The sequence below is a fragment of the Vigna umbellata genome, chromosome 5 (genome assembly GCF_029865625.1).
Source record: "Vigna umbellata cultivar VRB3 chromosome 5, Vumbellata_1.0, whole genome shotgun sequence".
NCBI lineage: Eukaryota > Viridiplantae > Streptophyta > Magnoliopsida > Fabales > Fabaceae > Vigna > Vigna umbellata.
In genome coordinates, this window is record NC_142169.1 from 14,478,331 (window position 1) to 14,492,095 (window position 13,765).

At 32.9% G+C, this 13,765-nt stretch overlaps 1 protein-coding gene and 1 long non-coding RNA gene across 3 annotated transcripts; one reads left to right on the forward strand and one right to left on the reverse strand.

Moving 5' to 3' along the window:
* Nucleotides 1-318: 318 nt before the first annotated feature.
* On the reverse strand, nucleotides 319-1,221 carry LOC124842946 (uncharacterized). The gene is made up of 2 exons (XR_015786727.1): nucleotides 1,003-1,221; nucleotides 319-778 (listed from the first exon to the last, which is right to left on the reverse strand). It is a non-coding gene; the product is annotated as an uncharacterized LOC124842946 (long non-coding RNA).
* Nucleotides 1,222-3,404: 2,183 nt separating this feature from the next.
* LOC148197767 (uncharacterized) lies at nucleotides 3,405-12,351 on the forward strand. 2 transcript variants are annotated; one of them, XM_088116095.1, is made up of 9 exons: nucleotides 3,405-3,681; nucleotides 3,919-3,965; nucleotides 4,102-5,367; nucleotides 7,080-7,168; nucleotides 10,509-10,611; nucleotides 10,687-10,791; nucleotides 11,294-11,408; nucleotides 11,709-11,882; nucleotides 11,992-12,351. In XM_088116095.1, exons 1-9 carry the CDS (start codon nucleotides 3,516-3,518, stop codon nucleotides 12,144-12,146), a joined length of 2,220 nt encoding a protein of 739 aa, XP_087972221.1. In that variant the 5' UTR covers nucleotides 3,405-3,515; the 3' UTR covers nucleotides 12,147-12,351. The 2 variants fall into 2 exon arrangements, with proteins under 2 accessions (XP_087972221.1, XP_087972220.1); XM_088116094.1 differs by having other exon boundaries at nucleotides 3,406-3,690.
* The last annotated feature ends 1,414 nt before the right edge of the window (nucleotides 12,352-13,765 follow it).

Consider the following 13,765-nt stretch of genomic DNA (forward strand, 5'->3'; position numbering starts at 1 on the left):
ACCGTGCATGTCAATGTTTTGAATATTCAAGGATAAATAAAGTTCATATTTCCGGAAATAATACAATGGTTTTCGGACTATTTTTTCGGGTTGTAAAGCACGTCTTTTTGATCCTGTCTTGAAATAACCGAAAACTCAACTCTATCTCATCTCTGTATTATCTGTTCTCTTCTTTTATTTGGGATATCGAAGACAGTTTTTTTTTTCTATCTTTCATCCTGACATCTTTGCTTTGTTTATAACCCGAATAAGAAGTGACTCTATTTTTTCTCCTTAAGCAATCATAATGTTTAAGCATTCATTTTATAGTCGCACGCAAGAACCTTAATATATTTTTCTTTTCAAGTATGTAAAAGCATCTTCCTTCATAAAAGATGGCACATGTAACAATAAACTCAACAAAAAGGAAAAGTATACGAAGTCAAGTTCTTATTTATTGGATTGGCCTAGAGGCCAAACATTTATTTCTCAACAAACTCGGAAAACACTCATTATTGGGTGAAAGCACTGGAAATTCTAAAGCAAAAGACAGAGATGGTAGCTCCATGGTTTAACACAGCAAGTGCTAATGGCATCAGCAGAAAGTAAAATTATACTTAATTCATTCGGCTATTGCATCTTTTAGATATTGTTCAACAATGACGTGAATAGGGTGAGCATGGTGGTGCTGGAGATGTTGGTGGCGTTGGTGCTCTCGATGGAATGCAATTTCTATAACCCTGACCGGGAGAACACTTAACAGCAGGCTTAGTAGGGTCTCCTGTCTGAAATGAACCTTCTGCATAAAAATGTACATACATCATTACATTAACTATAGTGGCCACCTCTCACGTAGAAATATCAAACAAAAGGGAAAAAAACATAAATTACTCTTTTATATTTATACTAAGTTCATCCAAATTAGTTATAAGAATCAAGTTTCGTAAGTTTCAAGTATGATATTGATTTCTTTGGTGTATATGAGAATTGAGGAAGCGTAGAAAAGGTAGTATGTATTGTTACCCTTGAGTTGTCGAGCCATAGTTGAAGTGGGAAAGAAGAAAAGAGAAGCAAAGAGTAAGAAAGCAATGAGAATGGCCTTCATGGTTGCCAAGCGATTGATAATGCTTACTATATTTTACTCACTTTTCCCTTTGCATTGATACGAAGAGTGTTGTCATGTATTTATAGTCTCAATTCAGTGAAGTTTTGAGATACAGATATAAAATGTTTACTCATTGATGGCCAAACATTGACTTGGTAGAAGACTTGCAAGAAGACTTGATACAGTGCTCAGCCTGTAAGGTATATTTTTCTTTCAACGTCGCAAAAGTAGAACCTATATTTCTAATAGATAATATATAAATTTCTCTTTTCTAGTAAATAAAAAATCATTACTAGATCGAAATTATAGCTTGCAAAGATTTCTAGAAATCGATTTTGTTTCTTTAAACTAATGCTAAAAGTAAAAAAGCAGAAAAAAATATTTATTATATAAGAAATAAGTCATTTATTTGACTTCTCTCTCAATAAAATATTTTTACTATTTCTTTTTACTATCAACTTAAGATTCACGTTAAGAATTTGGATGGAATACTTTCTTTTATAGAAAATATTGAAATCAGATAACTGGTTAGATATTAATTCTATCCTCAACAGTTATTCCGTTTTAGACGACAGAGGAGCACCATACCAGAAAGGGGTTGCGGATTTATCAAATGTAAAGGTCAAGTTTACCCTTTGACTGATTCATAATCATTGATTCATGGAGGAAAAGTACAACTAAAGTTGTCTCAATAGGTCTCTATTTTTGTTCAGAATTTGAAATAGGTCCCTTTATTTTTTGGCGTTTCAATTGGGTCCTTATTTTTGTTAATTTGATGCAAATAAATCTTTTCCGTCAATTTCATCAACGACGTTAATGAATGTGTGACGTGGCCTGAGGTCACTTAAATCTTTTTAAAATTCACGCAATCTTTTAAAATATCTAACAATATCTAATAATGATTTTCTCTAATAATAATAATATCTCTTTTAATTTTTAAACCCACCAAGATTATATCTCCTATTTTCATTTAACTGTTTTTAAAATAACAAGAACTAAATCTTCTAAAAGATTTACATAATATAATTTTATTAATTATCCAGATTATTTAATTTACATGCTTTTCCTTTCTACACCCCCTTAATTAATGTCTACACAATTAAATAAAGGTAAAAGACCATTTTATCCCTAGACAAAAATATAAAAATAAAAAACAACATGACAATTATGTTCTAACAAAAAAATACACTTAAAAACAATAGTTTCCAAACAAAAATCCAAAGTCTTAACACTACTTTATTTTTAAGACTTCTATTTTTCCGAATCTTACATATTTAATGTATATGAAAAATAATCGGTGTAAAAATCTCTCCCAATATTACTATTGGAACTAAATAGTAGTATTGTTATCCCATAATCCAAAAATGCTAGTGGAGAATGAAAACTCAAACTTGTTTTGTGTCTAGTTATCCGATAATACTAGAAAAGCACATTTACAAACCCTTATATAAACAATCTTTTATAAATTAAATTTATTTTAAAACTTTTGAAAATATTTAAGGCAGTTTTTAATTGTTTTAGCAAAAAAAATGGTTGAAGTGTTCTGATGTAAGTTTTTGATAACAGAGATTTATATTATTTGAAAATAATATACAGTAATTGTACAATAATAAAGTTGGTCATATAGATATCTATAATTGTTAAGATAATTTAATTACTAAATCCTCTTTATTTTTCCTGAAAATAGGAAACGTGAACTCAATACAAAAAATTTAATTTAAAAAGAAAAAGCAATTTCGCTCAATTTCATAAGATTTTTTTGGTCTATTCTTCTTTACTTTTATTAATATACAATGATGAATACATAAATATAAAACCACAGGGACATATTTTATATGATAAAATATATTAATTAATCTAAAACTAACATTTAAAAATATTAAATTAAAAAAATTGATGAAATTTTTTGTCCACACAATTTTTCGAAGATTTCCAAAATTATTATTTTTCTTCATAAATGTTAACTATTAATATGTTAATTTCTTTTCTTAAAGGAGGATTTCAATATATGACATATTCCACACCTCTTCTAATTTTTTTGCATTAAGTCAACTTAATTTCTCCATATTTCTTTTTAACTTTATTTAAAGAAAATTAAAAAGAAAACCACATTGACACTATTTTGATAAAATAACTGAAGTATATTCCGTTAATAATTTATATTTTTTAAAATTCAATTTTTTTTTTCTTTTCAAAACCAACCATAAACTTATTATTGTAGATAATATTGAAAAAAAAACAAGGGAACAAAAATAAAGAATTGGAATGTTGTGGTGGCGTAAACCCAATATTCGGCAAAGATGCGGCAGTGATGCCCAGGGAGACCAACAAATGAGAAATAAAAGGTGTGTTTGATTTAATGTAGTTTGGTAAAGTAGAATAGAAGCTGAACCACCAACGAACACCCCCAAACCCTCCTTCCAGAACTTTCATGTCCATCTTGCCCTCACAAACCCAAGCGTCATCTTCGTCTTCTTCGTCAGCGCCATCTCCTAACCCTATTCCCCAACATGGCAGCGGAAGCCCTCTTCCTCAACAACCCTTCCCTTACCTCTCACCCCCACTCCACCACGCGCTCGGATCTCTCCAGATCTCCGGTATCGCAGGTTCCTTCTTCGATCTCTCCCATTCCCTTTAAATTCCACGCTATTTGGTTGACACGAGAAAATAATCATGATTGGTCACTTCTTCTGTGAAATTGCGGTGTTTTTTTGTTTTATTTTGTTTAGGAAATTGAATGGTCAAGGGTATGGTTAATTTTTTGTTTTTTTTTTTTTGCGTTTGATTGATGCTCTGCTTGTTTAACTGATTAAGTTGTTCAATGTTGTTGTTAGGTTCTTCGACTCAAGCTACTGAAGATTCTGGTGGATCTTCCGAAAAGGTATTGTGATTCTGATTATCTAGGATTGCTTTATGGAAGCTTATGGCCTGGTAGAAGTGTAGAACTGTGTTTTTTTTTCTTTTGCTATATTTGGGTATCTGTTGGTTACTATTTTGTTCCCTTGTGTGGCTTTTAGGTGACAGAATTAGGGTCTCCAAGTGGAGTGACGGTTTCACCTCAGCAAAACCCTAGAACACGTTCTAGGATTCACGGAGGAAGACGGGCAGGAATGGTTTCTTCTCATAGAAACCAACAAGCTCCTGGGTCCGTGGGTTCTCATGGAAGTACCCCTTTGGCAGGGAGGAAAGCTCAGACTGTGAACGGAAATTACTTGCTGAATTTTCAATATGACCCAATATCCCGTTCTCAACCCCGGGGTCCCCCTCCCTCCCCTGCAGCAAGAAGGCATTGGAAGAGGAAGCCATACAATAAAGATTTGTTTTTGCAGGCAAATTACAAGTTCATGGTGTTAGATTCGGGAAATTACTCTCCTGAGTCGATGGATCCTGATAAAATGTTGCAGTGGGAAGACATTATATGTGTGACATATTTGACCCCCTTCTCAGTTCAGTGTCCAATTTGTTTGGAGTATCCACTGTGTCCGCAGATAACCTCATGTGGACATATTTTCTGTTTCCCATGTATTCTACAGTACTTAATGATGGGTGAAGAGGATCACAAAGGCGATATCTGGAAAAGGTGTCCTCTGTGCTTTGTCATGACATCTGCCAAGGATTTATATACAGTTCACATCACAAATGTCAAACAGTATCAAGTAGGAGAAAATGTTGAGTTCACCTTTTTAACTCGGAAAAAGGACTCATTTACTCTGACAAGTAAAAATAAACAAGAGACAAATATCATATCATTTGGTAATGGACACTTCTGTGATCCCTTTTCAAAGTTTACTCTTACATCAGATGTAGATCTCTCAGTGAGGCATTCAATATCTGATCTAGATGGCTGGCTGGCCAGAGCAGATTCTGGTCTTGTTGATGACCTGGAGAAGCTTCCTTATGTTTGTGCTGCCATGCAGCAACTGGAACAGAGGAAGTGGCATTGGAATGAGCAAAAGTCTCATGACAGTGAAAATTCTAAGCCCATTGATCATGCACATCAGATACAATCCATGGTCGTAAATTCTATGGATACTGATGATGAAAACTGTTCTAATGGGTCAAAAACTTCCTCTACTGATTACAGCGACCAAATTAAGGTTTCAATGCTGGAAAAGTCAACTGCTGGAGCCTGTTCTAACCAAACTTTGAATGTGGAGAAAGAATTAATAGAGCAACAAATGAATTTATGTTCTTCATATGAGGAGAAGAATAGTATTCAAAGGCCAGCGGATGATGATGTTGTTGAAGAAATGAAGGGAAATGATTCATATAGTTTTTACCAGGTAACTAATGACAGTTGGTTTTAGTTGTGTTCTGTATCATATGTTTCTTGCTTCACAATTTTCTATTTGGATACAACAAACGTGTCTATAAAGTATGAACTGATTTTTCATATTGAAATCATGTGGAACGATTTGATATTATATAGGGTTCATTTGGTAGGAAGGAGAGAAATAGTTGACAAATAGTGTGGATGGAAATGGGGAAGGTGAATGGAAATTGATGAGAAATTAAGTGGAAAAATATAGGTGTTTGGTTTAAGAGAAAAAAGAGGTAAACATTTTAATGGGAAATAGGCTGGAGATAGAGTGAAAATAACTAGGTGCCCTCTAATGTCTTTATTATTATTAATATTTATGTAAGGGATTTTTCTTTTACACTTTATTCACTTGAATGGATTTGGGGGAGAGTGATTGAATGAATTTGAGAGGATACGAAGGTAAATTTTTTGTTGTTTATTTGAGTGGATTTGGAGGTGAGTGAGAGTGAATTTGGAGGTAAGTGAGAGTGAATTTGGAGGTAAGTGAGAGTGAATTTGGAGGTAAGTGAGAGTGAATTTGGAAGTAAATTTTTTTAATCTGTCACATCAATCAAATCCTATGTTAATTTTCACAAACTTTACTTCCAAATCCACTCTCTTATTTCCAAATTCACACAAATAAACAACAAAAAGTTTACCTTTAAATCCTCTCAAATCCATTCAATCACTCTCCTCCAAATCCATTCAAGTGAACAAAGTGTTAGGGTTTTGTTAAGAGCTTCCCGTCCTTTTTTCAGAGCTATTGTCTTCTATAAATGCATTAGTAAGTTGTATCAAAAGTTAAAGTGAAATAAAAACATTTTAGCTATTCTCAACTCTTTAAGTTGGTATCAAGAAACAGACCACCGATTTAATTAAGATCTTATTAAATAAATGCTTATCATCTAAACATGTATGCATGAGTTGTTAATAATTAACAAGGAAATAAGCTTAATTAATTTTTATAAAACTTCTAATGGCTTTTTATAAGTAATATTAGAGAGTTTATTGAAATAAGCTTAAAGCAACTTGTGGACATATGATGAGCTATTTTCATAAGCTTTGCCAAACACTTACACTCGGGATTGTCATAAGATATTCCCTATAAATATGTTCTTTCTTAGAGGGAAATGGGACAAAATGAATTTATGGGTGAGATTAAAATGAACCCCTTGTGTTGTTATCCAATGAGTTGGTGGGGAACACTGAGAGTTTTCGCCTATTAATCTTTCAACTATAAAGTTCTCAAGGAAATCAAAATGAGTATCTTTTAAAGAAAGCAACTTGCGATAGGATCCCTAGAATCTGGCCAGTGTTTCCTACATAAAGGCTTAGTTATTCATAAAATCCAATTATAAACGGAAAAATGAGTGCTTTTGATTCTATACTTGGTTTGGTAATCACTGCTTTTGATGTTCTTCGTTGTGTCCTAAAGACTTATTTTTTCCATGGTTGTCGGTTATAGTTATTGTGCTGGCTTGGTTAATTTACTTGCAATATGTTGACCAGGGTCTTTAATTTTCCATGATTTCAAATTGTCTACCTAGCTATCCTATATCCCTTTATTTTTTGGACTCTCAGAGTTTCTATGAGGAATTGCTGTTTTTAGTTTCATTGAGCAATTCCCGAATGCTTTATGCCTCAAACCAACTTTGATGATGACTTCTGGATGTTACACGGTCTTGTCTATTTCAGGCTGCTGATGGTCAGCATCTAATTCTTCATCCGATGAACATGAAGTGTTTGCTCCACCATTTTGGGAGCTATGATATGCTGCCACACAGGTTTGCACAAAATCAAATTTTAATTCTCCTATGTGCCTAGAAAATAAGTGGAAAAATGTGTGGTTGGTTTGTGAGCTTAAGATAATATGATATTGGCATAATGTGGAACTTTTATCATTTATAATAGCATTAAATTGAGTCATGAAGTCCCAATTTTGGTTTATGTTTATCTGCACCATATAATAAGAACTTCTAATCTTGTTGATATTATTTACGTAAGGTCTTCAGTTCCACAAAAAAATGAATACCACCCAAATTACAACGATTTCACCATTTTTCTATCCATGAGATTTTATTACATGTAGCATTAATATCAAAATAGAGTTGAACCTTAGCTATAGACTATAATGATTTGATAGGGAAATATCTAATCAAATTCATCAAAAGAAAATACACCACATGAAATTCATTATATTCCTTCTCGATTCCTCTCTTCAGAACGTGGTACTAGAGTGGTACCATACCATTCCTAACAAGAAGGGAACTTAAATCTCTATTTCTTGGGTCTTGTGTGAGATTCCACATCAACTAGAAATATAATTAAATTATAATATATAAATGGGGGTGTAAACTTTACTTTACAAAATGACTGTGTGAGGTTGATTTATGCATAAACTCTCTCACTAAGATGGTATCAAAGCTTTTCCTAGTGAAGTGTTGGGTTTATTGTGTCACATGTTGTCAGACTCTAACTTTGTTTCCACTCTTGATATCCTTAGTGTCAACACTCAATTTCTTTGTTGTGAAGACTCAATGTCGTTGATGTGAGGGGATATGTTGCACATCCTACATTGACTAGAGAAATGACCAAATTTTAGTATTTAAGTGGGGTGCAAACCTAAGCCAAATATATAGAGATTAATTGTATATGGAGATTAATTGTGATTTTGTTCAAAAGAAGTTGTTGATCAAAGAAATTTGCATGTAATTTGTCAACTTAAATGATTAACTCATATTTTGACCAAGTCCTTGAGAGGACATCAAATTCAATTTATAGGTTCCAAGCTTGGCTTGGTACATATTGTTATCGACATATATTGAAGACCCAAACATCCTTTATGAAAATATATTAGAAGCCATAATGGGTTATGGCAGAAACATTGCGGATTTAAATAAAATTAAAATATATACATATATGTAGATAATAAAGAGAATACAATATATAGATATAGATAATTTTAAAAATCCAATAGTATAATCGTAATTAAAAAACAATGAAAGAAAATCGATAACTAAAAGTAATATCATGTCTAAGAAATTTAAATAACAATAAAATCAAATTAAAACACCACAAATTTCATCTTTAAAACTTAAAATACAACTAAACATAATGAAGGAGTTGCTTGTTCAAAGTGGGTAGGGTAGGATAGACTTCTTGTTCGCGAGACTACACAACAATAAAGGAGACCGTTGGTTCAATGAGGATAGTAAAGTAAGAAAAAGTAAGAAGAAAAGAAAAAGTATTATCCTTTTTACTATCTCAGGCTGGGTCGAGTCACATAGACCTGAGGTTTCTTCTCTTTTGTTTCATGCAAGCGCCACTTCTACTCCTTTATTTCGCTCGACCATCGACTTATCTTTTGTATTTCCTATTGGACATCTATGTGTAGATCATCATATATTTTTTTCTCACCGGTGATGCAAGTTTCTTTCTAATAGAGAATTGAATTCTCTTGGACATTTTTCATATTTTCCAGTTTCAAGTATATGATATCTTATTATCATATCTCTTTTAACATGGTTTCTCTCTTTTCAACATGGTACCAGGGCTATACCATCCTCTCTTGCATGTTGTCACTAATCTTCTAAACAAGATCATTGGGAAGCATCATGAGAAGTTACACTAACAATATGGGTATTCTTAAGGGACTAATCACTGTTGGGCTCCATCAAAGACCAAATTTTCAGTAGATATTGCTTTTGTTGATTATAGTGAAAAACTATATGTAGGATTAATCTTCCTTGTGTTAAATATACGCATAGGGTCTCTATTTATAATAGAAGAAATATGGGCTAAGCCTAAAACAAAAATAAAGAATAATAACAAACTAACTAAAAATAAAAGATAAACATAAGATCTATATCTAAGATATAATATATCTAACACTCTTCTTCAAGCTAGTGCATACAAATCGTATGTACGAAGCTTATTACTAATATAATCTATAAAGACTTAATGAAAATATTTGATTCTACACTCGAGTGACACCAAATTGTTAATGATTTGCGAAGACGACATAAAAGACGAAATACCAACTAAGAAGATTTTTTCTGAGTAACAAATCTGGGAAGTTGCTCCATATAAATCTCTTTTGCAAATCGTCGTGAGGAATGGATTGTTGACATCTAGTGGATAAAGAGGTCATTGTTGAAGAGCCACCACAATTATAAATAAACTAACAAAAACCATCTTTGCCACGAGAGAAAAAACATATATGGATGGGTCAAACACAATGGTGACAACAGAAGGGATGTCAAAAGAGACAACAGCGAAAGAAGCCATTGATGAACGGATAAAAAAACCTTAAAAATCCAAGATGCTCCATTCAAGGCACCTGAAAGAGGAAACAGATGACCTCGATGCTTTGAATAGCTGGTTGAGAGGAGACGGGACGTGTGACCACACACGATGAACCTAAAAGAGGAAAAAGAGCAACCTCGACTCTCTTAAACGTTGCCTAAGAGGAGACGAGACGAGTCCCCACGCACGACGGAAAAAAGAGTAGATCCACAACTTTAAAAGCCGGTGAGAGCAAGTAGGAGCTTTGACGGAAGGTGTTGTTGATGACACGGTGGTCGCCTGGCTGACATGATCAAAATCGTGTGATCGTCGGTTGAAACTGGAACTCCAGTAGTGGCAACATTAGACGATGGCAGTAGACGATGATGTCGGCGGTTGCTGTAGATGGCGTTGTCGCCGACAATGATAGGTGTAATGAGAGAGGCAACACATTTTTTTTCCTTAAAATAATCAAGCTCTATAAACCATGTTGAATATAATAGAAGAAATATGGGCTAAGTTCAGAATATAAATAAAGTATAATAACAAAGTAACTAAAGATAAAAGATAAACATAAGATATTTATCTAAAATATAATATATCTAACAGCTTTGATCTTATCCATTTCATCATAAATGTCAATGCCTACAATAATAGTAGTGGTAGAAGTTGTCTTTTCAAAATGTATGGGTTTGTTTGAGTATACTAGTTGATGTTTAGGATCTTTGTATGTATTTATGGTTTGATGTATTGGTCTTCAATGAACGTCTATCTATTTGGAGAAGCATCACTGAGCAACCAAGCTTTTAATTCTTTTTAACCAAAGTTTGTTCATTGTAGAATAAATGGAAGGATTCTACAATTGGAGACAGTTACTCAGTCTGAGGCCATGAGGAGGCGATATCGATTCCTAAGTCATTTTCCGTTAACCACAACATTTCAGGTACCTATTCAAAGAGTTATATAGTTCCAAGATAATTTCTTGATGATTTATAATAGGTGTTTACTAATTTTACAGCTTTGTGAAGTTGATTTGAGTGAGTTGTTACCTCCTGAAGCACTGGCTCCATTTATGGATGAAATAAAGAAACGTGCAAATCAGAGAAAACAACTTGCAAAAAAGGTATCAATGTAGCCCATCATATTTTATTTATTCCGATTTCCTGAAGTTTTAGAAGACCTCAAATAACCCGACTCACTTTAGGGTCCCTTAACATGGTAGTTATGGAAAGGAAATTCTCTCAGAAAGCTAATATTTTTTCAACCTTTTCCATTCATTATTTATTTCATTTGTAAGTCCTCTTGTCTGATGTGCAAGTAGTGGAGGTAGCGTGTTAAGCAAATCTTCTCAGGGTAGGGTGAGACTAAGCTTTACGATTGTGCAAACATATAGGTTTTTGAATCTAGATACCCTTTTTAGATTACTGTTGAATTTAGCTTCTGTAACTTTTTTTATGGACTAAAACAGTGCCACAAAGCCTTCTAGTTGCAAGTTAATGCTCCCACTGTTGGTATTTTTATTTTTTATTTTATCATCATATGCCTTTTATTCAAATTTCATGTATTTTTGTTTTTGTTTTCGAAATGTTGGAATGTGCTTTCCCATGCTATATTTTTGTTTTTAGGAACGGCAGGAAAAAATAAGGGCTGAAGCTACAGGTACTACGCTTCCCATATCATTTAGTAGTCAGCTTACATCTCATGATGATCCTCCAGCATTCTCCATGGATGACTTTGAAGGTAATCTGCATTTTGGTTGTTAGAATAAAAGTTCCGCTGCTATTGATTAACAATCCATCCATACAGTAATTTTTATTGAGGTAGTTCCATAATGGGAACGAACAATAACAGGACTTGAACGTATAAATAAAAGATAAGGAAAGAATACACCGGGGCCTTGCCCTCTTCTGTTTTTCTTTTCATTTACAGCAGTGTTCTGATATAATATATGCAATTTATGGTTTTGTGCTATGTGGTGTATGTGTATCATACTTGGACAATGTTGTGACATGGATCTATGTAATTGTATGTTTTGTTCAGCTCTAGGAAATTCAACTGTTTCCTCAAGTCCTCCCGTAGCTGGGGAGAGAAAATCGTTCTCGAATGTCACGAGACTTGGGTTTGCTGCTGCTCATGATTCTCCATCCTTGCAAATTCAAGAAACTAGTGGTCTACACAAAAATAATACGACAATTGATTCTTCTGCTCCAACAGGTATTATATGTTTATGCAATTTTATATATTCTGCATGGAAAAAAATTTCAAGTGCTATATAACCGAAGAATCAAGTAGTTGAAGTGCCCAAAAATTTGTAATTCTGTAGGTTCGAGAAACGGGGAGACACAGTCATACTCCAATGTTATATCAAGAGCAGAATCAAATATAAGCTCGAATGCACCAAAGACTAATGAGTTGGGGAAGAAAGGTAAAAAGCAAAATCGAGTTCTTCTATCAACAGCTGGAGGTAGACGTTATTGATTACTCGGTCAGATGATTCCCAACCTCCCACCTAAGCCACATACTATTTTCCAGATGATTTCATTGTAGAATTGTTAAACCTTCTGTGCATTCACTTGTACTTGAGGCTCCTCTAATTCAGCTTTTAGTTGTAGATAGGTAGACATGTGTGAAGAGAATAAATGTTTTCAACCATAAATAAGCCATGACAGTTGCAAGTTTAGTATATTGTTTCTATGGCTCTGCAAAACTGTACCGTCTTTGCAGATATGTTAATTGAATTCAGACTCTATAATGAACTACTAAAGAAAATAGCAATGTTACAAAAGCATGTATGGCTCACTATTAAAATTGGAAGATTATAATAAGAATGGATTTTATACAACTTATTTGGAACGTGCAGGAGTACACCATCTGTGGTCTCAATTGTTCTCAACCAACCATAAAAATTTTGAGAGATTGGCTGCTTCTTCCTGCATCTCTATAATTTCAACCTGTATTTCCATTAACTTTGTATTCCAGAATGTGTAATTTGGAATATAATATTTTTGTATTTAAGATTATATATTTTAAAATATAAAATAAAAAATATTTTGGATTATTTAATTTGAAATGTGATATTTGTATTTTGAATTGTATATTTCAAAATATAAAAAACTAAATTCTGAATTGTATGTTTTATAATATAAAATAAAACAAATTTTGGATGGCATAATTTATAATGTAAAATTATGGTTTAGATTGTGTAATTTAAAATTTAAAAAATTGTGGTTGTTTGTTGAGCTGCAAAAGTATAAATAATATATTTTGAATGGTATCATTTAAAATTGAAAATTTATATTTCAGATTTATATAATCTAAAACACAAATCTATGAATGCTTGTTGAGGTGCAAAAAATAAGTTGCCTAAGTTTTTGGCAATATTTTTTTGCAGTCCATCAATTTCTATTTGGATCTTGTAATTTTTTGGAAATTTATTTTTATCTGTTTTATTTGAAATTGCTTTTTTCGGGAGACACTATTGGAATTTGATGTGTTGTTGATAACACTGAGCTTAGTTAGGTTAGACTAAAGTTATAAGAGATGTCATGGACATAGTTGGAATGTTGATGGGATACGAAAATTTGGTGGGGGAAAAGAGGTAAGGTTCTTGGCCAAAGGTGATATGAAGCGGAGGGGAAAGGAGGTAAGGTTGTTGGCCAAAGATAATATAAAGTGGAAGGGAATGGTGTTTGGTAATGCTTTAGGAGATGTTAGATCAATTCTACTAGGAAGGAAGATTATTATAGGAGACTATTTGGAATGTTTTAGTCTTGGGTGATATAATATGATTAATATGATTAAAAAATAACAGTATAACATTACTTAAATTAAAAAATAATTATAAGAGTGAGAAATACCTTTATTTATAAGTTGAAAGTGTCTTTAACATGTAGAAACAAAATCTAAAATCTCAAACTTATTGGAAAACAAGGTAAAAGTACTCTTCATTAATAGGAAGTATATGGCAAAATTCTTTTCCATTAGGAGGAGGACACGTGTACTTATGGGAAATCCTTTCCAATAAGAAAGTAACATATAACCATTAACATATAGGTGGGATGCCTACCCTCCTTCTCATCAAGCTAGTTTGAAAATGT